Here is a 27,886-nt window from a genome sequence, read left to right as displayed (position 1 = left end):
TTTAATGAAGACAGGGAGAGTGAAAATTTACAGACTGTTGTCAGAGTTGATCAATTTCTGCCTCTAGAATGAAATCTGACACTTTCCCAATCTGTAGATGGGCTGATTTTAAGGAAATCACGTGATTATCCTCCCAATATGTTCAACTATCGCACAGAACACAGAGTTCAGTGTCAGGCTTGCTCTGTGCTGTCCTGTTAAGTCTTGCGACTGGAGACCAGAGTGCACAGGAGTGCAGTTCTCAATCTTTTGTCTTCAGCAAGGTTAGCTCTTATTATTTTAAATGTGTAAAACTGTAACTGTCAAGCAAGACATAAATGTTGTGATCTGTTTTTGCATTTGACAGGATGTTTTCTTGACAAAGCTAAAGTTTCGGGCAGAGCATTCACATTACTTCTAAAAAAATCAATATCCAGTTTTGTCTGACCAAGTTGCCTATTTATAAGAAACTGCTACAATCTTTTTGTTTTGCGCAACAATCAAATGAATCACTTACTGTTCATTCGGAGCTATCGGAAGGTGCAACAGTACCACTGCTGATTTATGTAAAAGTAAAATGTATAGTGCATTAATTGTTCATATCATTGAATCAGTCTCATAAGTAGCGGCTCTTGAAGCTGTCGTAGAATTAGCAATCTTACAAGCATATGGTATCATTTTTATACGATGAACTGAAGGATTTCTTTCCATCCAACTTAGAGATGAAATACAATCTTTGTTTTATTGATCCCTTCATAACTTCAGCCCTGACTTGAATACTTCTACAATTTCTCTCCCACCTTTCCCTCAAGTTCATCACCTTTGCAAGATCGACCACCACTCAATTTAACCCACACTCAATTTTCCTCACAATCATGTCAGGAGTATGCGATAGGTAGATGAAGGTGGGGGAGAAGGTGATAGATCAGAAAGAAGGGTGGAGGCGGATAGATGGGAAAGTCGATGGACAGGTCAAGAGGGCAGTGTTTAGATCAGAGTGGTGCTGGAAAAGTGCAGCAGGTCAGACAGCGTCAGAGGAGCAGGAAAATCGACGTTTCAGGCAAAAGCCCTTCATCAGGTCAAGATGGCAGTACTGACTTGGAGGCTTGGGACTGGGATAATGTGGGGGGAGGGGAAATGAGGAAACTGGTACCCCTCCCATTTATCTCTCGGCCTCCCCCGGCCCACAAGCCTCATTCTGGATGAAGCGCTGATGCCTGAAACATTGATTCTCTTGCTGCTTGGATGCTGCCTGCCCAGCTGTGTTTTTCCAGCGCCACACTCTCAACTTTGTTTATAGAAGCCATCCTGTTCAAGGCAAAGCAGAAACATGCCTTACACACCAAACATACTGCATTCCTTCCTACTTGTTAGTCTGAGTTAGCCTGGCCAAGCTTCAGCGACCTCCAAAAGCTTTAGATTTAAACTGATTTTTTTTCTTAAAGAATTAATTCATGGGATGTGGGCATCGCTGACTAGCCAACATTTATTGCCCCTTCCTTATCACCCTGAGGGCAGTTAAGAGTCACCCATACTAGTATGGGTCTAAGTGACATCTCGGCCAGACCAGGTAAAGACGCTGAACATTAAATCATTAAGCCCATGAGCTATAGAACTCACTTTCCTGGAACCTTCATCTTGCCTATTCCTTCTTCCCTTACAGGAGACTCCCCAAAATCAACATTCTTAAGCAGTTTATCCATCATTTCTTGCACACTCACAGTAGGGTCACTCGCACTGCCATTAATCTACATGGAATTTTTGTGTTATTTAAAGGCATGTTCAAATCTACACTTTTTTTTTCCTTCAGCCAGCTAAATACGTGCAACACAATGAATCTTCGACTTCAGATTGCAGCTCAGATTACTGTACTTTTCCTACTTCAACTTTGCTTTCAGAATGAAGGTGAGCATTGAAATTTGAACTGGTGTTTTATTGAATTCATTGCTTTACGCCATTTTAACTTTGGATTTTTACTGTAACCTGACCAGATTTCTTTCCTTCTCGATTCTTTTGCCTCATCTAGTCGAGACAGCAACATTACCGCTGAGATGCCAGTGCGTTCATTCAATTAATGGCCTGAACCCGAAAATGATCAAGAACTTTCACATATTTCCAAAAACAGCTCACTGCAGCAAAATTGAAATCATGTAAGTAGTGCATGTCTTGGCATTAGTTTGCGAACAATGATTATCTCAAACAAGAACAAACAGACTACTTTTCCCCTCCCTTACTCGGGCAATTTCCAGAGTATTGATTTATTGCGGCTGCTCAAAGGCCATTCTAGTCGAGACTGATCCCTTCCTCACCTGATACGTCAAGGTGTAGACTGAAAGGAGTGCCTGCCAAAAACTGAGTGGGAACGGCAGCCCTCACAAAAACCAAAGATGTCCATTCAAATTCACGCAGAGGGTGATGCGTGTATGGAATTAACTGCCAGAGGAAGTGGTGGAGGCTAATACAATTACAACATTTAAAAGGCATCTGGATGGGTTCATAAATGTGCATGCAATTCTGGTCTCCTTCCTATCAGACAGATGTTGTGAAACTTGAAAGAGTTCAGAAAAGATTTACAAGGATGTCGCCAAGGTTGGAGGATTTGAGCTATAGGGAGAGGCTGAACAGGCTGTTTTCCCTGCAGCGTCGGAGGCTGAGGGGTGACCCTATAGAGGTTTATGAAATTATATGGGGCATAGATAGGATAAAGAGACAAAGTCTTTTCCCCAGGGTCAGGGGGTCTAAAACTAGAGGGCATAGGTTTAGGGTGAGAGGGGAAGGATATAAAAGAGACCTAAGGGGCAACTTTTTCAGGCAGAGGGTGGTACGTGAATGGAATGAGCTGCCAGAGGAAGTGGTGGAGGTTGGTACAATTGCAACATTTAAGAGGGATCTGGATGGGAATATGAATAGGAAGGGTTTAGAGGGATATGGGCCAGGTGCTGGCAGGTGGGACTAGATTGGATTGGGATATCTGGTCGGCATGGATGAGTTGGACTGAAGGGTCTGTTTCCATGCTGTACACCTCTATGACTTTATGAATAGGAATGGTTTACAGGGATATGGGCCAAGTGCTGGCAAATGGAACTAGATTAATTTAGAATATCTGGTTGATATAGGACAAGTATCTTGCCCATAGCCCGTTTCACTTACATTCTTATATCATTCTTCCCATTATTTTTTATTCTCCAGAAATATCCATCAAATGGAGTTTAATTTAGATAAATGTGAGGTGTTGCACTTTGGTAATGAAAACCAGGGCAGGACTTGTACAGTAAATGGTAGAGTCCTGCGGATTGTTGCTGAACAAAGAGCCTTAGGGGTACTGGTGCATAATTCTTTGAAAGTGGAGTCGCAGGTAGACAGGGTGGTGAAGAAAATGTTTGGTATGCTTGCCTTCATTGGACATAACATTGCGTCTAGGAGTTGGGATGCCATGTTGTGGTTGTACAGGACATTCATGAGGCCACTTTTGGAATATTGTGTACAATTCTGGTCGTCCTTCTAAGGAAGGCTGTTGTTCAACTTGAGAGGATGAAGAAAAGATTTCCAAGGATGTTGCCCGATGTGGAGTAATAGGGACAGGCTGAATAAGCTGGGTTTTTTTTAACCCTTGGAACATCGGAGGTTCAGGAGTGAACTTACAAAGGTTTATAAAACCATGAGGGGCATGGGGGAGTCCAAAACTAGAGGGCATAGGTTTAAGGTGAGAGGGGGAAAATTTAAAAGGGACCTAAGGGGCAACTTTTTCACACAGAGGGTGAGGAATGAACTGTCAAAGGATGTGGTGGAGGCTGGTAAAATTACAACATTTAAAACGCACATGGATGGGTATATGAAGAGGAAGGGTTTAGAGGGATATGGGCCAAATGGTAGGAAATGGGATTAGACTTATTTAGGATATCTGGTCAGCATGGACAAGTTGGACTGAAGGGTCTGTTTCTGTGCTGTACATCTCTATGACTCCATGACTAGGTATAGCAAGTAATTGGAAAGGCAAATGGAATGTTACAAAATCATGAGGGGCATGGATAGGGTGAATAGCCAAGGTCTTTTTCCAAGAGTGGGGGAGTCCAAAACTGTGGGAGGGCATAGGTTTAAGGTGAGAGGGAAAATATTTAAAAGGGACCTGAGGGGTAATGTTTTCATTCAGAGGGTGGTGTGGATATGGAATGAGCTGCCAGAGGAAATGGTGGAGGCTGGTACAATTACAATATGTAAAAGGCATCTGGATGGGTATATGAATAGGAAAGATTTAGGACAGACATGGGTCAAATGTTGGTAAGTGGGACTAGATTAATTTCGAGTTTCTGGTTGGTAGAGGACAAGTATCTGAAAATTTCTTACCATTCCTGAAGATCCATTTGCTTCCAACACTGAAGACAAATCGTCCCAAAACATGACATGGGATTCCTCTAAATTATAACAAACTAAATGCACTTAAACAGCAGCAATGGAAATGTTCTGTCTCCACTGGAGAAACTATGTAACTGGCCAATGGAAAGTTTGGGCCAAATTGTATAAAATGGTCCAAGTAACACTAAAATGGAAAGAGGCAAAATCAGACACTGAACATCACTATGCGGAGCAATTGCAGTTTTAATGTTCACCAAATAAAGACATCATCTAAACCTCCAGCACTAAATAACTCAATCTACCTTGCCAGCCCTTTTCAAACAATTGCTGCTCTGTTCTCCACTGAGACCATGAAACAACCTCTCCTTTTATGTCACTTCCAGAAATCATCAGAAATGGAATAAAGGATTTCCATTATAAGGAAATTAAACATTAACAGATCCATTCACAGGTTATTCAGGCAATCAATGCAATTAGCAGAGCCCAGAACCTTGAGTTTAGCTGAGGGGCTGAAACTAGGTAATTGCAGAAGTGATACCCGACTCAGGCGACTGACTGTGTGGAGTTTGCACGTTCTCCCCGTGTCTGCGTGGGTTTCCTCCGGGTGCTCCGGTTTCCTCCCACAGTCACAAAGATGTGCGGGTCAGGTGAATTGGTCAAGCTAAATTGCCCGTAGTGTTAGGTAAGGGGTAAATGTAGGGGTATGGGTGGGTTGCGCTTCGGCGGGTCGGTGTGGGCTTGTTGGGCCGAAGGGCCTGTTTCCACACTGTAAGTCTAATCTGATTGAATTAGGAAGAGAGTATTGGAATGTGAACAATTATAATTTGGCAGATGAATAATTTAGTTAGATGTTGATTACTATGGATTTCTGACTGTCAGAAACACTTGAATTCTGAAGTGCTCCACAGCAAGTTAATATTTTTGAAAAGTTGTTACTTCTGTAATGTAAGAAATAAGATCAAAAATGTAAGAGCAATGTCAGCACCATTAACCACAAAATAAATGGACAGAAAACCTGTTTTATTAACATTGGACAAATGTAGGCCAGTACACCCCGAAAACGCCTGAGAAACAAAAATAGAAATTGCAGAAAAATTTCTGGCAGGCATCTGTGGAGAGAAAACACAGTCTTAACATTCCAAGTCCAGTCACCGTATTTCAGACCTGATAGTACCTAGGAAACAGTGCCATTCTCCCAACAGTGCTATTAATGATAACTAAAGGGTTGTTTGTGCGGGAGGAGGCTGGTGGGTGAATAGGTGGAGACAGAGCTCAGAGACAGAGAAAGATGGCAGACAAAGAGTTAGATGATCATAAGTCAAGAAAAGGAGAAAAGCTCAAAATTGGAAGAAGACAATTGGGTGAAAATGGATTGGCTACACTGAAAGTAGCCCAGGTCATCACAGGGCTTGGGGTGTGGGATCGGTTCAGGGACATGTATGGGGTGTTCAGGCTCTATAATTATTGGACTATGTATTGAGTCCTGAAGGCTGCAGGGTCCCCAAGTGGGAAATGAGGTGCTGTTCTTGCAGCTTGCACTGGAGCACTGCAGCAAATCCAAGACTAAAGATGTTGGCTGTGCTACACTGTTGCGTGTTGAAGTGACAGACAATTGGAAGCTCAAGGTCATTCTTACAGACAGAAACCAGATGTTCTGCAAAACGGCCACCCAGTCTGCGTTTCGTCTTCCAGTGAACTGGAAAGCATTCTGTGAACAGAGAATGCAGTGGACAAGATTGAGTGAAGTGCAGGTAACTTGCTGCTTCACCTGGAAGGTGTGTCTGAGCTTTGGGTAGCAAGGAAGGAGGAGTCAAACAAGCTCATGTTACACCTTCTGCGGCTGCAGGGGAAGGTGTTGTGGTTGGTGTGGGGGCAGTGTTGGGAATGGATGGGGAGAGGACAAGGAGTGGATCAGGGTGTCCCGGAGGGAACAGCCCCACTGAAATGCCTGCAAGGTGGGATAGAAATGTGTGCCCGATGGTGGCATCCCACTGAACATGGCGGAAATGGCGATCTATGATCCCTTGGATATGGACAATAGCGCGGTAAAAAATGAGGACCAGGGACCCTGTTAGTGGGAAGGGTGAGGGCAGAACTTAGGGAGATGGGTCAGACATGGCTGAGGGCCCTGTCAACCACAGTGGCAAGGAATCCTCAGTTGAGCAAAAAAGGTGGACATTTCCAAGGCTTTCCTTCAGAAGGTGGTTTCATCAGAACAGATGTGACAGAGACAGAGAAATTGGGAGAATGGAATGGAGTTGATTTGAATTGACCATCCCCATAAATCAGAGGAGGTTGGTTCAATGCACTTATTGATTTATTGAGATGAATTTTCCATAGCCAACCAAGTCGAAGGTAATACCGGGACAGACATGGAGCTGATCATCACAATCAGATCAGCCCCAATCCTAGTGAGTGGCAGGGTAGCTCAAAGGACTAATATCCTACTCCCACTCCAAGTCCGAAGTTCCCACTTCATATTATTTGCAAACTTTACACAACCTCAGGAAGTCTCAGAGCACTTTTCAGTTGAGCACTTTTGAACTTTTATGACTTTGATTAGGAAACATAAAAACTAACCTTCACAGAGCAATGTCCCAAGAACAGCAACATGACGACATTTAGATAATCTGCTCTAGGTTGCTGTGATTCAGGGATGAAAATCACTCAGGGCACTGGGCAGAACTTCCATGCGCCTCTTCCATCCACGTCATAAGATCTTGTATTGAGAGAGGAGCTGGGACAATAAAGGCCACTTGGCTGGGTTTAGCAAATAGTGAGTAGAAAGTGAGGTCTGCAGATGCTGGAGATCAGAGCTGAAAATGTGTTGCTGGTTAAAGCACAGCAGGTCAGGCAGCATCCAAGGAACAGGAAATTCGGCGTTTCGGGCCAGAGCCTGATGAAGGGCTGACCTGCTGTGCTTTAACCAGCAACACATTTTCAGCTTTAGCAAATAGTGCCTGTGTGTGCTTTAAACAATCGTAAATATCTCCAAGAGGTAATCGAGGAGAACGTTTGCCTCATAAAAGGTTGTTTTTTTTGCACAGTCCTTTTAAACCATCTTCAAAAGAAGATGTTTTATGTAATACATTTGGACCCTCATGCATTCAAAATGATTTTGTTTCATTTATGCACTTGCTCGGTCCCAATGGAAGGCGAAGGAATCTGACTGTCCCTTTAGAATTCCAAATCAATATACAACTTGTACATGTAGCTATTGAATACATGTGGATATTTACTTCTGTGTTCACTAGTTTTGGGGGATACTAAGTGAGCACATAAAACAAACTAGCAGGGCATATGGCGAAGTGTACATCTCTCCATGCTCCAAAATCCACGAACACAGCCCCTAGCTACTTGTGACAAATACTGACTCATAGGATAAAAGACTCAGTTAAAGAATTTGACTGCAGCTTGCTCTACCCGCACATTTCTTCCTCTTTCTCCATGGGGCATGCAGGATATAACAGTGGATAAAGCTTCCGAAAGGTAGCAACAAATTATATATCAAAATTAAAGGAAGGTGCATATTTGAATAAAGATTAGGGATGAGGCTTTGGTGGCAATGCCCAAAACCCACAAAAAATAATAGAGAATGAGATGGATCCTTAGAACTTATTCATGCAGTTTACATTAGATTCCCTACAGATTGGAAACAGGCCCTTTGGCCCAACCAGTCCATACTTACTCTCTTAAGAGTAACCCACCCAGACCCATTCCTCTATCCTATATTTACCCTTGACTAATGCACCTAACATGATGGGCAATTTAGCATGGCCAATCCACCTGGCCAGCACATCTCTGGAGGAAACTGGAGCACCCAGAGGAGACCCACACAGACACGGGGAGAATGTGCAAACTCCACACAGACAGTTGCCTGAGGATGGGATTGAACCCAGGTCCCTGGTGCTGTGAGGTAGCAGTGATAACTACGGAGCCACCATGCCGCACCAAAGTCCGCACCGACCCTGCGAAGAGTAACCCACCCAGATCCATTCCCCTACATTTACCCTGATTAATGCACCTAACCTACACATCCTTAAAACTATAGGCAATTTCTCGTGGTCAATTCACCTAAACTGCACACCTTTGGATTGTGGGAGAAAACCAGAGCACCCAGAGGAAACCCAAGCAGACACGGGAGAATGCGCATACTCTGCACAGACAGTCACCCAAGAGTGGGATTAAATTCAGGTCCCTGGTGCTGTAAGGCAACCCTGCTAACCACTGAGCCACTGTGCCATCTAAGTGATAGCTTGGCTTGTCCTGGCATTCTTACCTCTGAGTGACAGACATGCAAATTCTCATCCTTCTCATGAATTTAGGCACCTCACCCAGGCTGATCATTCATCATGTTATTGAGGGACTGCTCAGTAATGCTGGAAGTGCCATTTCGATGATGGTTATTGTACCAAGGTTACTATTCAAAGAGCAGGGCAGGGCAGGGCAAATTATTGCCTTCCTTTGAAAACATGGAAATCATTGGCTTGATTTGATTTGTCACGTACATAAAAATACAGTGAAAAATGTTTTTTCGAATGTTATATGCAAAGTGTTGGCATGCTTATGGTAACATCTTGAAACACTGACTATAATTCAAGATTTTACTACAATAGATTACATTAGATTAGATTACTTACAGTGAGGAAACAGGCCCTTCGGCCCAACAAGTCCACACCGACCCGCCGAAGTGCAACCTACCCATACCCCTACATTTACCCTTTACCTAACACTACGGGCAATTTAGCATGGCCAATTCACCTGACCCGCACATCTTTGGACTGTGGGAGGAAACTGGAGCACCCGGAGGAAACCCACGCAGACACGGGGAGAACGTGCAAACTCCACACAGTCAGTCGCCTGAGTCGGGAATTGAACGCGGGTCTCAGGCGCTGAGAGGCAGCAGTGCTAACCACTGTGCCACCGTGCCGGCCACTAGAGTTCATCTTTATCCCTTCTTGGTGCTCCTCCTCCATGATTCCTGCAGTAGCTGCTGACATCAGCTGGAGTCTCAATAGTGAGCTCCAGGGTCTCTGCAACAGGCCCCAGGGGTCTCTGCAACAGGCCCCAGGGGTCTCTGCAACAGGCCCCAGGGGTCTCTGCAACAGGCCCCAGGGGTCTCTGCAACAGGCCCCAGGGGTCTCTGCAACAGGCTCTGGGGTGCCTGTCATCGGTCATCAGGGCTTCCTCTTTCTGCAAATTCTCATTGATGTTCTGGTTGCCCACATAACAATGGCACCTACACTTCACAACAACTCTCCACTGCTCCAGGGACATCCTGAGGTTGCAACGATTGCTACATCTAAATGCAAGCTCTTCCTTTTCTTCAGTGACAACTGCAACTCAATCAAAACACATCATTCAGAGTCATTTTAAACTCAAAACATTAACAATTTTTTTCTCTCTCCATAAAGACTACTGGACCTGCTGAGTTTTTCCAGCATTCTCTGGTTTATTTTGGACTTGCAGTATCTCCAACAGTTTATTTTCAATTGATTGTCCATCTCCTTTGGCGTTTATTAGCTCTGAAGCACTGTAAATCATGTGAAGTACCTAACCGATGTAGGATAAATGCAAGCTTTTTAATTTTCGAACTCAATCAATGCCTTACTGGCAAAATAAGTTGTTGCGCTGCTCAGAGAGCAGAAGAAGCCTGGCAATCACTTCGTTACAGTTTTCCCACATTCAAACAGATCAGGTGTCTGCAGCTGCCAGAATGTTATGCGTCACTGACAGTTCGAAAGGTGAAGTTATCGGAGTTAAATAATATTGCCTGCCTGGACCCGTTACTGGCATGTCTAACCATCCATGGACAATTTCTCACGGTTTTCTCCCCCCTCCCTCTCATTTTGAACTCAGTTTTTTTTCCCCAGCCTTGCGTAATTTTTGACATCATTCACACTTGGTTTGTAATGAATGCTTGACTGGCACCTTACTAAATGAAAGTCCACACAAAATGCTCGGTGAATAGGCAACTTTTACAAAACAAAATCAATAAAAATGTCTGTGTGAGCCTCAATATTTCACGCTTCACAGGTTCCTGGTAAAATCTACAAAGAATACAGTGCAGAAAAAAACCCACTGGGTCTGCCCCAGCCGTTTCAGAGGGTAACCCAGTTAGTCCCACTCTCCCCACTCTCTCCCCATGTCTCTGCAATTCCATTGCAAATGTAACTATTGAAGCTGCATCCACCATCCGTGCATTCCAGTTTCTAATTACATTGCCAAAAACAAGATTTCCTTTTGCCTTCTTCCTCAAAATCCTTCAGCAGTTCAAAGCTACTCTTGGCTTCCTGTGACTCAAGCAAAGACAACTCCAGTTTAAATAGTCTCTCTAAATGATTCATTACTCAACCTTGAAAGTATTCTAGTGAACCTCTCTAAACCTAAAACCTTCACATGCTTCATGAAGTAGCTATTGGCACAATACTGCAGCTGGAGCTGAATTAGTCATTTACAAAGATTTAGGATAAGTGCCAGGTTTTTAATTCTCTCTGCCTCTACATTTACATTGCCCAGGATTCTATATGCTTTATCAGTTTTTCGAGAACAAAGATAAAGGGACATTTTCTGCTGCCCAAACAGCAGACCCAACTACCCAATAGACTACTGATGACATTTAGGAGACTTCAGACATACTCCTGTGTATACAAAGTATTTGTTTCCATTCTGCAGTCCTCCCAGCCTCTTCGCCAGCTGCTATTTAGTTGTTACTCTTACAGTCAAGTAACCGAGAAGGAAATGGGGAAAGCCAGTGTCCCAACTCCAAGACCAGACTGCATAAAGAAGTGGTGGCCATGCTTTGACTGTACAACATTTGGAACGAGATATCAATGCATGTTTGTCAAGCTGGGTGAAGTTCAGTAATCCAGGACCATGTTGGCCCTGCTTTGTTCTGCTCCCACCAACACTGCTGCTCTTCCTGGTGCACAGTGTTCTATGAACAGTTTGTCCAACAGCTCCCACCTTACTTTGAGCAATGATGAAAACAGCCATCCGGTTACAAGGCATCAAAATCAAAGGAACAGTCTTAATTCCACGTTCCAGTGATAAAGTCACACAGAAGGTCACATGGGAGTCCCCAGTCTCAGTGGTTAAAATTTAATTAATTCTGTTAGTGCTCGGTTGGGCAAGAAGTCCCACATTAACCAATATGACATTTGTCTCCTTCTCCTTCCTGTCATGTGAGAGAGGGAGCAGAGAGCATTAAACTTCCTCCCTCAGTGTATGTGCAATGTCCAGGATGTTTATGTCTTTCTTACTTTGCTGCATGCAGCCTAATGGACTGACAATGGAAATATGTTCAATTGGCAATTAAAATGCAATAATTAAAAGGGACATAAAAAATTAATGATTGGCATTTTGCGAAACAGGTTTTCTTCATTGTAACCATGATATCAGCGAACTGACATCATAAAAAAAAGTCAAGTTACAGCTACAAGAATTGGATTGGAGAATGACCTCAAATTGGAAACCAACAGCAAACTCATTTTATATAAAAATATAGGTTATTTATGCTCCACCTCATTCTATGCCCAAGCATTGTGAAACCCAAGATGGTTTCTTTGGCGTATTGGGAAACAGAAATTCTGTAAATGTCTCCAACTCATCTACAGATTGTTCCAGTGGAACAGGAGACTCAACATTCAGGCATAAGCCCTTCATCATTATTCCCGAAATGTCGACTCTCCTGCTCCTCGGATGCTGCTCCTGCTTTTCCAGCGCCACACTTTTTGATTCTGATCGCCAGCATCTGCAGTCCTTTCTCCTATAGATCGTTCCCACACCCACTTCATAGGTACCCACACGTATTTCACATCTTATGGATTAGCTAATACTGATCATATCTCTCTGGTGGTGCAGGGGTAATGTCACTGAACTGGCGTAGTCCACAGGATCAGGGAATTGCCCTGGGAATGTGGGTTCAAACGGTACCACAGCAACTGGTGGAATTTAAAAGGGGGGGGGGAGGGAATTATCATTAGACTATTAGTCCAGAAATGAGCTAATGTTCTGATGACCCAGATTTGAACGCCACCACAACAAGTGGGGGAATACAAATTCAATTAAAATAGTGGCACAGTGGTACACAGTCAGGAGGGAGTTACCCTGGCACTCCTCAACATTGACTCCTGACTCCATGAATTCTCATTGCACAGGTCGCGCACAGACACGAAAACTTTCTGCAGGTTATTAAGTATTGTCCTCCCTCAGCTGAAGAATCAGTAATCCTTCATGTTGAACAACAGTTGGAGGAGGGACTAGGCAAGGGGGCTGTCAAGAGTGCTGAATTTAGTTTAGGTGGAGGATTTCAATGTCCACCACTGAGAGGCTCGACAGCACCACCGCTGATTGAGCAGGTCAGGTCCTAAAACTTATAGCTGTCTGCACCCTCATGGCTTGCGTCTTCATCCATTATCAAGTCAAGGGGATCAACCCTGGTTCAAAGGAGAAGTCAGGAGGGCAGGCCAGGAGCAGTACCAGGCATACCGAAAAACATGGTGTCAACCTGGTGAAGCCATCAAACAGGATTATTTGCATGCCAAAGAGGAAAAGCAGAAAAATGATAGACAGTGCTAAATGATCCCATAAACTATAAATTCTCGCACTTAACCAACAATGTGCAAAACTGCCCAGATATAATCTGTACACAAAGCGCAGGACAAGTCCACTGTTGCCAACTACCACCCCATCAGTCCACGCACAATCATCAGAAAAAAGTGATGGAAAATATCATGTACAGTGCTCCAATAACTTGCTCAGTTTAGGTTCCACCAGGGACACAACTCCTGATCCCATTAAGCCTTGGTTCAAACATGGACGTACGAGCTGAACTTCAGAGGTGAGGTGAGAGTGACAGCCCTTGATATCAAGGGCTACATTTGACTGAATGTGGCATCAAGGAATTACAGAGAAACTAGAGTCAATGGGAATCGGGGGCAAACCCTCTGCTAGTTGGATTCTTATCTGGCATATAGGAATATGGTGGTGATATTTGGTGGTCAGTCATCTCAGCTCCAGGATATCTCTGCAGGAGTTCCTCAGAGTTGTGTCCTAGGCCCATCCACTCCAGCTGCTTCATCAATGACTTTCTCTCCATTGTAAGATCAGAAGTGGAGATGTACTTTGATGACTACACAATGTACACCATCATTCAGATCTTCTCATAAACTGAAGCAGTCCATGTTTAAATGCAACGAGACCCAGACAGTATCTAGGCTTGGGCCGAAAAGTGGCAAGTAACATTAATGTCAAACAATTGTCAAGCAATGACCATCTCTAATAAGAGACAATCTAACCACCACCCAGTGGTGTCACCTTCACTGAATCCCCCATTATCATCATCCTGGAGATAACCACTGACCAGAAGCTCAATTTGACTCACCACATAAATAGAGTGGCTACAAAAGCAGGTCAGAGGCTAGGAACACTGCAGCGGGTAACTTTCTATTAATTGTCCACAATCTACAAGACACAAATCAGGAGTGTGATGGGATACACTCTGCTTGCCTGGATTGGTGTAGATTCAACAACACTCGAGAAGCTTGACACCATCCAGACCAAAGCAACCTACCTGAATGGCATCACATCGCAACATCCATCGTCTCCACTGATGCCCAGTAGCAATAATCTGTATTATCTACAAGATGCAATGCAGCAATTCTCCAAATATCCTTAGACAGCACCTTCCAAACCCAGAAATCACTTCCGTCGAGAAGGATAAGGGCAGCATACATGTGCTAACATCAGCACTTGCAAGTTCCCCTCTGAGTTGCTCACCATGTGCTGTTGAAATGTATTGCTGTTCTTTCAGTGTCATTGGGTCAAAATCCTGGAATTTCCTCCTCAATGGTATTGTAGGTCAACCTACAGCACACGGATTGTAGCAGTTCAAGAAGGCAGCTCACCCTCATCTTCTCAAGGGCATGAGCAATAAATGTTGATCAGCCAGCAATGCCCGTGTCCCACAAGTGAACATAAAATACAATGTTTTACTCAAGCTCAAATAGAAATCATTCATTTCCCCTCTTTTTTTTTGTATTGTATTACAGATCAGTTGGATTACTGTTACAACAATACATATTTTCATTATCTTTAAACACCACTGCTTTTGGTTAACATCATATAGACAAAATGCTGCAAGGAATGAATAGCTACAAATCCATAACTCTTGCTCTACTGAAAAAATGCTCATGACATCGATCTATCGGCATATCTTTCTCAGCTTATTATCTTGATCTTATCCTTTTAATACATCAACGATGGAAACGCTTAAGCTCTAAGTAGTTCAAACATCAGATAGTTGAGTGTTTCTATTTGTGCAGAAGAGCCAGTTAGAGATCATCAATAAAAGACAATTCAGAAGGCACCTCTTTACTCAGAGATTAATGGAATCTCCAGCTCCAGCTGAGCCAAGTACCTTGCAGATAAATCAGACCACATATGGGAGAAAGGACTTGAGGGTTTTACTCATAGATGCCTAAAAGTTGTATTGGAAAGAAATATTAACATGGTATGGACTGGATAAGTTAAAATGATTTCTGCATTACAAAATTAATGCAATCACGTGAATACTGCCTTTATGTTAGTGTCAGCAACACAGTTATGACAGTTCATTGTCTTAGCTAGATGCATGTGATAGTACGCAAATATTAAATGACAACTGCTCTTTTCATTCTCAGATTAACAGCGCACCAGGGGCATGAAGAAAGTGAGGCTTGCCTTAATCCAGAATCAAGGCAGGGGAAGAGGCTACAAAAGTGCTGGGAAAGGTCAGTATAAAACATTCAGAACTGGCTTACTAGAGGAGACTTAGTACATGGCACTGACAGTTCAGTTTAATTCAACTCAACAACAATTGAAACTCAATTAAATGTCTGGCTTTTCTACTTCAAACAAGAAGCATTCTACGGTTTAGTATGTTTTGGCAAACTAGTTACGTGGTACAGCAGTTCTAAAATTGGACAGTAGAACTAAGACTGAAATGAAGCCCAAACTAAGGCAAAGCACGCCTGAGAGACTCCCTCTTCCTTTGAGAAATCCAGGGGTTCAATTAATGGAGTCAGCTTATATAAGCATACCTTAAACGCAGAAGATTGAGATGGTGATCAGATCAAGATGTTTAAAATGTTGAATTAGCAGTGAGCAGTTTTCACCATCATTTTACTAGTAACAGATATATTATATTCAATCCACAATTGCCATAGTGGGGATTTAAATACTATCACTGGATTACAAGTGTTACAGGACTGCAACAGTACACTATTCCAAATCTGCCTGTCGACAAATTATCTAAAGAGCAGGCATTTCTGCATTAGAGAACTCCCTATATGAATCACTGCTTGACTAATGCTTGACCAGCTACAGTTATGGTAAATCGGTGATCATTAACATGCTGTGATACATCAGCTTATCTTGAGGGAATCTTTAAGAATGTCATGTCCACAAAGACAACAAGAAATCTATTCATTTAAGGCAATTTGAGTAATTAGCCATGTTTGAAATGGTGCATTGGTCAGGTTAAACCCAACTCTGGAAGAGTTCTAGCTTGGAAAATGAGGAGCTTATCATCGCTTACAGCCTCTATTAGATTCTGATTGGCAATATAGCCACAATATACACTTTCAAAGCATTAAATGAAGATCGTTATTGCATGAAAAATAGTGTGAACCTGATACATTGAACTCTGACTGACATAATTGCATAGCATTATGATTGACTTTGAATGATATTTCAAGTTGAATGTCTGGTAAAATCCAATCATTTTCGGACATGTTAATTCAGTAGCATTATCTCAATTCTAACTCTATTAGAAGACCATAAGACATAAGAGTGGAAGCAAGGTCATTCGGCCCATCGAGTCCACTCTGCCATTCAATCATGGCATTTCAACTCCACTTACCCGCATTCTCCCCGTAGCCCTTAATTCCTCGTGACATCAAGAATCTATCAATCTCTGCCTTGAAGACATTTAGCGTCCCGGCCTCCACTGCACTCTGCGGCTATGAATTCCACAGGCCCACCACTCTCTGGCTGAAGAAATATCTCCGCATTTCTGTTCTGAATTGACCCCCTCTAATTCTAAGGCTGTGTCCACGGGTCCTAGTCTCCTCGCCTAACGGAAACAAAACGCCAATTTTCCTGCTCCTCTGTTGCTGCCTGACCTGCTGTGCTTTTCCAGCACCATTCTAATCTTATCCCAATTCAACTCAATAATTGTTTGACAATCTCACTTATGTTCCTTTGAATAATAAAAAAAAGGTGCTGAATGGGTTAACAAATTATTTCTGAGCCTACTAAAGGGACTTCACTTTCTGATAGTGCAAGTTCATGCAGGATCTGGAGGAGAAGATAAGAGTAGGCATAGCAAAGAATGCATGCAGTTGAATTCATGTTGTAAACAATCACCGAATTTTTGATTCGGTTGCTTGATTATGCCCTTTACAATCAGAATTATTGTGGGAAAGAAGCATGGTTATGGCATCAATGCAGAACATCACAATACTCAACACAAAACAAAACGGCTAGATTCCTGAGATGGGAGGGTAAAGGGTGAAATGGATCATTGGTAATTGTGCTCACTTACTGGAGGCATGGGAATGTGGGAGGTTAAATATAAATAGGCCAAATGGTTAAATTTTTGTTCATTTCAACATTCCTTTTCTCTGCAATGAATGAACTTGACACACTCCCTTCTTATTCAGAGAAAACAATTTTTTTTCTATAGATCACTCATCATGAAATACTCTTGTGAAATCACTTGTATACTGGATATAGGTTTGATTGCTGAGCTGGAGTGGAAGGTTCATTTTCCGATGTTTCGTCACCATACTAGGGAATATCTTCAGTGAACCTCCAGATGAAACACTGCTGGCATTTCCTGCTTTCTATATTTGGGTTATCTAGGACAAGCCAAACAGAGATACGCACGAGAATTCCTAGAAGCATGCCATTCCAACCAGAACTCTACCAACAAACACATTGACTTGGATCCCATTTACCACCCCCAGGTAATAAAATCACCATGGGAAATGACATCATCACGGGAAATGACATCATCACAGGAAATGACATCACCAACCCAAGGAAACCCAAATATATAAACAGAAAGCAGGAAACACCAGCAGTGCTTCATCTCTGGAGGCTCACTAAAGATGTTACCTAGTAAGGTGATGAAATGTCTGAAATGAACCTTCCAGCTCAGTGAGCAAAGCTACATCCAGAACCTCAACCCGAGCTACAAATCGTCTCAAAACTTGCTATCACTTGTATAACCTGAAAACAGATTCTGTGATCTTGGTTCACAAAGAATGGTATTCATTAGACTAGACTCACTTGCAGATGTCAGTTTTAAAAATCTTTCTTCTTTAGAGATCGCTGTAACAGTTTAGTCCTTCATACCCTCAAGACAGATGCCAGTAACATTTCAGCACCATGACCAGCTCTCATGTGCAAGGGAAGGCAGTGACAACAGCAGGTCATTTGACCACTTTCTATATCGATAACATATAGTTAATCTAGATGTAGAGGAAAAACTAAAACATTACATTTAACCAGCTGTTATATAAAGTGCAGTATTGGTTCCGAAGGGGTTGATGGTGTCACATATACTTCGAGGGGTGACAGTTGCGAGCTGCCTGAGTTTACGAGAGGAGAGGGATTCTGCACAGCACCTGTTAGTCTGAAGTAATTATGCCGAGCAAGCTAATATAAACTATACCTATTACCATCATGCAAAGATAAACTAGCTTACGTAAGAATAAGTGCCTCTTCTGCTTACTCTCTCCCTACCATCAATAACTCAACAAGCCCGAGACTAAGGCATAGAGGAAGAAAGGATCAGTGGCAGTGAACTAGCTGAACTAGAAAGTACACGCTGTTGGTGATGCAGAGATAGCTGAAAATCCATTAATTAAACCAGGCAACAGATGCATTGCTGTGAAACACCATTCACTTGTGAGTCAGCCTATTGAGCTGTGGTGTATTCCATGATCTGTCCTGGGTGACCTCAGTCATGCACAAGAGAATGTTTTAAATTTTCCACTTATGAATCAAGTATCTGTGTGCCATGGTTTGTGGCTGTGGTTTAGGGTTACCCACAGCGTTCCAGCCCAAAAGCGCATAGCCCTCAGCTGACATTCATACGCATAACGATACGAAGGAGTGCAACCAAACTTTAAGGAAGCACTTTTACACCACAAATGGTCTGAAGAGTCGTCAATGGATTTGAAGTGTTGACTCTGCTTTCTCCCCTCAGTGCTGCCAGACATGCTGAGTTTCCCAAGCAGTTTCTGTCTGTTTTGTGGTCAAAGCTAACACCAGAGCCAAAGAAATCGTGAAGTATTTCAATCCACCTTACATCAGAATCAATTTGCATTAATCCTACAATCGTTCAACACGGATGCAGGCCACATCTGAGACACCATTGGTGCAAAGTTTGACAGTTGTATCATTAGGAAACAGTTAACTCAGGAGACTTGGCATTCTGCACGTTTGAGATTATAACCCATTAACATACAGGCTTGTCCCATCAGGAAATTTGACAATGTGCTGCTTAAACTAAAAATCTTAAACTAAATGATCTCAAACTTTGGCATTCTAATTCATTGTTATTTCAAAAGTGTCAGAGTCTTTGATCTGGATAGTTATAGAAATGATGGGGAAGCAGTAGGGCTGTGTGCCTGTGCTCAGGAAACACAGAAATACCAGGAAAGCAGAGGCCTTCTGGCAGAATTATTGACTGTGTTTCCTTGCCTGACAGCTGGGGATGATTGAAACCTGGGAGATCACGGCATACGTGAGAAATGAAATGCTTTTTGAAGAGATCCAGGCATACATTTTCTACTTACAACTTTATTTCAACGAACCATATGCCTTAAATCCCAGCCACCTTTTGGTCTTATAGAGATTTTCTAATCAACCTGTTCCGATCATGTTGTAACACACCTCTGTAACAAGTGGAACTTGAACCCAGAGCTTCTGGCCCAGAGGTAGGGACACTACCAAATTCTCATAGGAGCCCTTAAAATATCAGTTAACAAGTACAGGTACATCGCAATTTAACTCACACTTTAACCTTCTATATGACACACTTTAATCTTCTTTATCTTATATATAAAGATTATTTTTGATCAACCTATTCAGAGATATTATTACACACCTCGAGAACAGGTCGAACTTGGGGAAACACCCTCTCATTATTTACCCTGTCACGTCTCAAATAGCATTCTTAAGAGGCTTGACAGGGTCAGTGTTGAAAGGATGTTTAAGGGAGAGTCTAGGACCAGAGGGCAGTCTCAGAATAAAAGGGCACCAATTTAAGACTGAGAGGAGGCGGAATTTCTTCTCTCGGAGGGTTGGAATTTGGAATTCCTCGTCACAAAGGGTCATGGGTGCAGAGTCCTTGTGCATACTTAAGGCCGAGATGGATGGATTCTTGACCAGGCGGAGGATCGAGCGTTACGGGAGAAAGTGGAAGTGAAGAGTGGAGCAGCAATTAGTGTTTTGTATACTGTTGCATTCTTTTGGAACTTTGGGGGAAAAACGTCAAAACAACAGCAGTTTAAAAGGGAGAAGGGCAGACAAAGGAAGTGCAGGGGAGAGAGAGAGAGAGAGAGAAAAAAAACCTGCACAGTTACCGCCTCTACTGTTTGAATTTGTGTATCGCTGGACTTCGGAGTGCATCTGGGAAAATTAACAAACAGTGAAATACACAACTAATCTTGGAGGAACTGTTGGGCGAAGTTCACAGCACAGAATCAGATAAGTTAATTGTTGTTTTTAAGTCTGCCCAATAGAAAGGCTGCAGTAGTGGGTACAGTGGATTCTTTCTTGATTATATTTTTGTGGAGATAAGTCTCTTGATTAAACTTAAAATATAAGCCATAGCTATTAATTTAACCTGGGGCAGTGTTTGTAGAGGAGTAAGACGGTGTTATTTTCTGGATCTGTAGATTGTGAAGGAGCCGAAATGGCCTTTGCAGTGATGTGTACTTCTTGTCAGATGTGGGAGTTTAAGCGTTACTGCGGGATTATATCTGCCATAAATGCTGTTGGATGTAAATCTTATCAGATCGAGTGGATCGGTTGGAGTGACAAATAGAAGCGATGAGGAATTTGCAACAGCCACAGTATGTGATGCATGGCAGTTATAGAAAGGGGGTAAGTCTCAGATACTGTCACATAGATGGGTTAACTCCAGGAAGGGTAAGAGAGGTAGGCAGCTAGAGCAGGACTCTTGTGGATATACCGATCTCAAACAGGTATGCTGTTTTGGAAAATGTAGGGGGTGATGGATTCTCATGGGAACGTAGCACGAACAGCCAAGTTTCTGGTATTGAGACTGGCTCTAATGCAACAAGGGATACGTCGACTTCCAAGAGATCAATTGTATTAGGGGATTCTGTAGTCCGAGGTACAAACAGACATTTCTTTGGCCAGCAGAGTAAAAGCAGAATGGTGTGCTGTTTCCCTGGTGCCAGGATCAAGGATGTCTCAGAGAGGGTGCAGAATGTTCTCACGGGGGAGAGGGGCCAGCAGGAGGTCATTGTCCACATTGGAACCAACGACATTGGAAGGGAAAAAGTTGAGACTCTGAAGGGAGATTACAGAGAGTTAGGTAGAATTTTAAAAAGGAGGTACTCAATGGTAGTAATATCTGGATTATTCCCAGTACTACGAACTAGTGAGGGCAGGAATAGGAGGATAGAGCAGATGAATGCATGGCTGAGGAGCTGGTGTATGGGAGAAAGATTCATATTTTTGGATCATTGGAATCTCTTTTGGGGTAGAAGTGACCTGTACAAGAAGGACGGATTGTACCTAAATTGGAAGGGGATTAATACACTGGCAGGGAAATTTGCTAGAACTGCTTGGGAGGATTTAAACTAGTAAGGTGGGCGGGGGGGGGGGGAGTGGGGGGGACCCAGGGAGAGAGTGAGGAAAGAAATCGATCTGAGACTGGTACAGCTGAGAACAGAAGCGAGTCAAACAAACAGTCAGGGCAGGCAGGGACAAGGTAGGACTAATAAATTAAACTGCATTTATTTCAATGCAAGGGGCCTAACAGGGAAGGCAGATGAACTCAGCGCATGGTTAGGAACTTGGGACTGGGATATCATAGCAATTATGGAAACATGGCTAAGGAATTGACAGGACTGGCAGCTGAATGTTCCAGGATACAAATGCTTCAGGAAGGATAGAAAGGGAGGCAAAAGAGGAGGGGGAGTGGCATTTTTGATAAGGGATAGCATTACAGCTGTGCTGAGGGAGGATATTCCTGGAAATACATCCAGAGAAGTTATTTGGGTGGAACTGAGAAATAAGAAAGGGATGATCACCTTATTGAGATTGTATTATAGATCCCCTAATAGTCAGAGGGAAATTGAGAAACAAAGGAGATCTCAGCTATCTGTAAGAATGATAAGGTGGTTATGGTAGGGGATTTTAACTTTCCAAACATCGACTGGGACTGCCATAGTGTTAAAGGTTTAGATGAAGAGGAATTTCTTAAGTGTGTACAAGACAATTTTCTGATTTAGTATGTGGAGGTACCTACGAGAGGAGGTGCAAAACTTGACCTACTCTTGGGAAAGAAGGCAGGGCAGGAGACTGTCAGTGGGGAGCACTTTGGGGCCAGAGACCAAAATTCTAGTAAATATAAAATAATGATGGAAAAGGATAGACCAGATCTAAAAAGTTGAAGTTCTAAATTGGAAAAAGGCCAATTTTGACAGTATTAGGCAAGAACTTTTGAAAGCTGATTGGAGGCAGATGTTCGCAGGTAAAGGGACAGCTGGAAAATGGGAAGCCTTCAGAAATGAGATAACAAGAATCCAGAGAAAGTATATTTCTGTCAGGGTGAAAGGGAAGGCCGGTAGGTATAGGGAATGCTGGATGACTAAAGAAATTGAGGGTTTGGTTAAGAAAAAGAAGGAAGCATATGTAAGGTATAGACAGGATAGATCGAGTGAATCCTTAGGAGAGTATAAAGGAAGTAGGAGTATACTTAAGAGGAAAATCAGGAGGGCAAAACGGGGACATGAGATAGCTTTGGCAAATAGAATTAAGGAGAATCCAAAGGGGTTTTACAAATATATTAAAGACTAAAGGGTAACTAGGGAGAGAATAGGGCCCTTCAAAGATCAGCAAGGCAGCCTTTGTGTGGAGCCACAGAAAATGGGGGAGACACTAAATGAATATTTTGCATCAGTATTTACTGTGGAAAAGGATATGGAAAATATGGACTGTAGGGAAATAGATGGTGACATCTTGCAAAATGTACAGATTACAGAGGAGGAAGTGCTGGATGTCTTGAAACAGTTAAAGGTGGATAAATCCCCAGGACCTGATCAGGTGTACCCGAGAACTCTGTGGGAAGCTAGAGAAGTGATTGCTGGACCTCCTGCTGGGATATTTGTATCATCGATAGTCACAGGTGAGGTGCCGGAAGACTGGAGGTTAGCAAATGTGGTGCCACTATTTAAGAAGGGTGGAAAGGATGAGCCAGGGAACTATAGACCAGTGAGCCTGACCTCGGTGTTGGGCAAGTTGTTGGAGGGAATCCTGAGGGACAGGATGTACATGTATTTGGAAAGGCAAGGACTGATTTGGGATAGTCAACATAGCTTTGTGCGTGGGAAATCATGAATCACAAATTTGATTGAGTTTTTTTGAGGAAGTAACAAACAAGATTGATGAGGGCAGAGCAGTAAATGTGATCTATGTGGACTTCAGTAAGGCATTCGACAAGGTTCCCCATGGGAGACTGATTAGCAAGGTTAGATCTCATGGAATACAGGGAGAACTAGTCATTTGGATCCAGAACTGGCTCAAAGATAGAACACAGAGGGTGGGGGTGAAGGGTTGTTTTTCAGACTGGAGGTCTGTGACCAGTGGAGTGCCACAAGGATCGGTGCTGGGCCCTCTACTTTTTGTCATTTACATAAATGATTTGAATGCGAGCATAAGAGGTACAGTTAGAAAGTTTACAGATAACACCAAAATTGGAGGTATAGTGGACAACGATGAGGGTTACCTCAGATTACAACAGGATCTTGACCAGATGGGCCAATGGGCTGAGAAGTGGCAGATGGAGTTTAATTCAGATAAATGCAAGGTGCTGCATTTTGGGAAAGCAAAACTTAGCAGGACTTATACTCTTAATGGTAAGGTCCTTGGGAGTGTTGCTGAACAAAGAGACCCTGGAGTGCAGGATAAGATAAATAGGCAAAGTCTTTTCCCTGGGGTCGGGGTGTCCAGAACTAGAGGGCATAGGTTTAGGGTGAAAGGGGAAAGATATTAAAGAGACCTAAGGGGCAACCTTTTCAAGCAGAGGGTGGTACGTGTACGGAATGAGCTGCCAGAGGACGTGGTGGAGGTTGGTACAATTGCAACATTTAAAAGGCATCTGGATGGGTATATGAATAGGAAGAGTTTGGAGAAATTATGGGCCGGGTGCTGGCAGGTGGAACTAGATTGGGTTGGGATATCTGGTCGGCATGGGCGAGTTGGACCGAAGGGTCTGTTTCCATGCTGTACATCTCTATGTCGGATCAGCCATGAACTAACTGAATGGTAGAGAAGACTCGAAGGGCCAAATGGCCCTACTCCTGTTCCTATTTCTTATGGCACCCTGGATCAGAGATAGGGACATGAGCACTGAACCAACAGAGCCCCTTGCACGTTTGAATCTCATTGATTAATTAGTTCACTCCTTTAACTCCTAGGTATTTAGTAGCCCATTAACAGAATTATACAGTAACAAATCAGAGGGAAACAGAAAAACAGCTGTGGGGAGAAAGGGACAGGATTGATCAGCTGATAACCTGCAAATAGATGTCTCCTACCTCCACATTACAGCTCGCTATTTTTTTCTTTGTCCAATATAAAGCTGTTCCAAACTTTTGTATGTACAATGCATAATTCAGATTGGTAAAATGCTGGGGCTAAACTTGCAGTACCATTAATTTGGCAAAAATGTCAACCAGTCAAGCCCGATGTCACACTCAGTGGCCTGGATGCAAAATGAAGTGTCAGCAGGTTCAACCTTAACAAGGTAATTCAGTTCTCTTCCTAAAACTGGAAAACATTGCAAAAGCACAACTCTTACTTAAACAACATGTTTTCAATGAAAATAAAAGACACTGAGACAGCTCAGGTCACTGTAGTAACAAACTCTTTCGAGCACTTATTAAAAAGTGTAAGCAAGCCTTTTCGAATGGATGCCACCAACTGAACGCTGACAAACAGTGCCACACTGTGGAGGCAAGACAACCCACAGAGAAATGCCATTGCAAAGACAAGATACTTGGGGAAACGCAACAAGCAGTTGGTAATTGTGGCGAGAGAAATAGATTTGAATGTTTTAGATCAAGCTTGCAAGTTCTCCAAAACAGATTTTCAGAGGTAACTTTACTCGCTACACAACAGTTGCTGTGAATGTCACGACTGTAATCCCCTCAATCTTGTGTTTAGTGGGTAGGAAAACCTTGTGTGATTTCCTGATCTACGTTTCGGAGGTTGAGACTCCTTAACTGGTTCACTCCTTTGGAAAATGTGTACAGGTGCAATAATGAAGTAACAAGACCATTCTGCTCTGCAGTAAAAGATGACATCAAATAAATAGCATGCAGTCTGCGGCTGCTGGAGCCTGTGATTCAGCTGTTTGTGTTTCCAACTTCTCTCCAATTCTTCCCTGAAAGAGCTGACTCATGCTTGCCTGCACCAGTGTCAGCAGTCAGTCACCTATCCTATGTCACCATCAGATAATGAGGAGAAACATGTTACTCAACATGCAAGCCTCTGCCAACTCTGACCTCGCCCAAACACACACTGTCCAGAAAGGACGTCCAAAAACCGAGAAGCAGAAACGAGAATTTTTTTTTAGAATTAGAATTAGAATCCCTACAGCCCTTCAGCTCAACGAGTCCACACCGACCCTCCGAAGAGTAACCCAGCCAGAGCCATTCCCCTACCCTATATTTACCCCTGACTAATAACCTACACTATGGGCAATTCACTTGACCAGCGCATCTTTGGACTGTGGGAGGAAACCAAAGCAGCTGGAGGAAACCCACGCAGACACAGGGAGAATGTGCAAACTCCACACACTCACCCAAGGCTAGAATTGAACCCGGGTCCTTGGCGCTGTGAGGCAGCAGTGCTAACCACTGAGCCACCATGCCGCCCCTACACTTTAATGATTATTCCTCCACCCTAATTCGGAAACAATTCAGCTAATCCAGCACATATTTGAGGATTAGAGTCAATGTCAAATACTTCCAGAGAAGCTTTGATGAGTTAATCTCTCCCACTCTCCAGGGAATAAAATGGGTTTTGGAAAAAAGGAGAGGTAAGTGGCCTGGTACACCACTGAGGGGATTTTTCAAAGCAAACATCTGAGGGGCAGCAAAGGACAATTCTATTTTGTGTTGTGCCTTTAAAGCTACTAGAATTTCCATGATCCTCAAGATGCTTGAGAAGCTTCACTGAATGTCAGCCCTAAATTGTGGAATGTCCAATTTACCAGTCAGTGTTTTTCTCTGTTACAGTATTCAGAAAAATGCAAACAAAAAGAGAGACTGTTTGCAAAGAAAAAAAAGGAAAGGTTCAAAGCAGAAGAAAAGAGGGCGTAGAGGTGGAAACACGCGGTCTAAACGCCGCCAAGTTTAATGTTGCCCCTGTCGTCTGAAACACTTCGAGCAATGTACAGTGCTGCAGGAAGTTGAAGCAAGATGATGGATTACATCATCAGGGCCTGTTCTGATCCTGAATTGTGCAGAACAAATCTTGAAAACTTCTTATGATTCCTGCTCTTCAGTTTTTCTTCTGTTAAAAAAAACAGTTAACGTTTATAGACAAATAAATCTTATATTTTTAGTTGTAACTGGAATAGAAGCTGTTGTCCTCCATGTTAAACAGAGGACTGGAACTGTATATATAGACAATTAAATGTGCTGAGCATTAAACCATTGCCATTTCAAATTGGTATATTTTAGCTCATAGATCTTAGAGACAAGTTGTTGTAAAGTGGATATTATGTATTTTCTACATAAAAATTTAGATTACACAGGTCAAGTTAGATAGCAATAAACTTACTCCACGTACACTTCAGGTTGTGGTTGAGTTACTTCCAACCCTACCACTTGTTGCTCAGTAGGCAGACATGCTCAGAGTTTCTCTTCATATATTTGTACCTGTGAGGAACTAGCTAGCTGGAGAATCATGGGTAAATTTGACATATGGATGGAGAGGAAATGGAACCTTACAGGGTTCATGGTGGGATCTTTCACTGGAGCCACACTAAGTTTCTTCAATGGTTTATTTTGTATTTCAATTTTTATGTTTATACAAGCAAGATTTATAATGCCTCTGAATTTGAAAAAAATAAATAGTTAAATAAAACAAAGGAAATGCATGTGTCTTAATTGACTCTAGAGATTTAATCCAGATTTTCTATGTTCCCAATTTTCAATCCCTTCCCCAGAAGAAAAGCAGTATTTCAATGTCACTATATCCAGAATTTACAGAAAGGGTACAGAATGCAGGAGACATACATTGCTCCATACATATTGGAATGACATGGGTTGCTGACTGCACCTTAAATTTTAAAAGTAACTTGTAATGCACTGGACGTGACTCAGACCACCAAATAGATTGTTTGTTTGCTTTAATCTTTCCACTACTGGCATGATTTCTATCTGCATGAAATGCACAGCAGAGGAGACCATTCGACCCAAGCAGCTCATGCAGATGCTCGTGCTCCATTTCCCATCCTTCCTCACCTAATTCCCAGCAAAGCCTTGGAATCCAACCTCAGGAGTGCTTATAGAGTTTCCTACATTGCTCGCCTCAACTATCCCATTGGTAGCAAGCTCAGAAACAAGAATGGAAATTCATATCAAGAGTAAGGTGTGGGGTCTGCAGTGGTCAATGTGGGACCCCATTTCCCACCATTCTGAATTAATTGTCTTTGCTGTTGCTCTCTTGCTACCAGCTCGTTATCCATTCTGCCACTTGCCTCTGATTCTGACCTTGCAAACATTTCAGCTCATGGAGTCATAGAGATGTACAGCACAGAACCAAATCCTTCAGTCCAATTCAGCCATACTAACCGACTATCCTAATCTAGTCCCATTTGTCGGCACTTGGCCCATATCCCTCTTCCTCTTCATATACCCATCCAGTTGCCTTTTAAATGTTGCAATTGTACCAGCCTCCACCACTTCCTCTGGCAGCTCATTCCACACACACACCATCCTCTGTGTGAAAAAGTTGCCATTTAGGTCTCTTTTAAATCTTTCCCCATTCACTATAAACCTCTGTCCTCTAGCTTTGGACTCCACACCCCTGTAGAAAAGATATTGTCGATTCACCCTATCCATGCCCCTCATGATGTTATAAACCTCCATAAGGTCACCCCTCAGCCTCCGACGCTCCAGGGAAAGTAGCCTGAGCCTCTTCAGCCTCTCTTATAGCTCATACCCTCCAAACCCAGCAACATCCTTGTAAATCTTTTCTGAACCTTTCAAGTTTCACACATTTTTCTTATAAC

The 27,886-nt window shown here is 42.8% G+C and overlaps 2 protein-coding genes across 2 annotated transcripts in view; one reads left to right on the top strand and one right to left on the bottom strand.

Moving 5' to 3' along the window:
• rassf4a (Ras association domain family member 4a) overlaps positions 1-27,886 on the bottom strand; it is a 265,979-nt gene that overhangs the window by 207,966 nt on the left and 30,127 nt on the right. The gene's annotated exons all lie outside the window — the stretch shown is intronic.
• On the top strand, positions 151-26,745 carry LOC132835025 (C-X-C motif chemokine 2-like). Its single transcript, XM_060854273.1, has 5 exons — positions 151-263; positions 1,790-1,884; positions 2,006-2,129; positions 15,015-15,104; positions 25,884-26,745. Exons 2-5 carry the CDS (start codon positions 1,812-1,814, stop codon positions 26,002-26,004), a joined length of 408 nt encoding a protein of 135 aa, XP_060710256.1. The 5' UTR covers positions 151-263; positions 1,790-1,811; the 3' UTR covers positions 26,005-26,745.

The sequence above is a fragment of the Hemiscyllium ocellatum genome, chromosome 43 (genome assembly GCF_020745735.1).
Source record: "Hemiscyllium ocellatum isolate sHemOce1 chromosome 43, sHemOce1.pat.X.cur, whole genome shotgun sequence".
NCBI classification, from domain to species: domain Eukaryota; kingdom Metazoa; phylum Chordata; class Chondrichthyes; order Orectolobiformes; family Hemiscylliidae; genus Hemiscyllium; species Hemiscyllium ocellatum.
Note: the sequence above shows the minus strand (reverse complement) of the source record. Positions and strands in the feature narration are given on the sequence as shown.

Excerpts from the sequence above, each read along its gene's own strand:
- LOC132835025 (XM_060854273.1), top strand. The coding sequence starts at position 1,812 with ATGAATCTTCGACTTCAGATTGCAGCTCAGATTACTGTACTTTTCCTA. Across the intron at positions 2,130-15,014 it reads TGCAGCAAAATTGAAATCAT|ATTAACAGCGCACCAGGGGC; the intron begins GTAAGTAGTGCA and ends TTTCATTCTCAG. Across the intron at positions 15,105-25,883 it reads CTACAAAAGTGCTGGGAAAG|TATTCAGAAAAATGCAAACA; the intron begins GTCAGTATAAAA and ends TCTCTGTTACAG.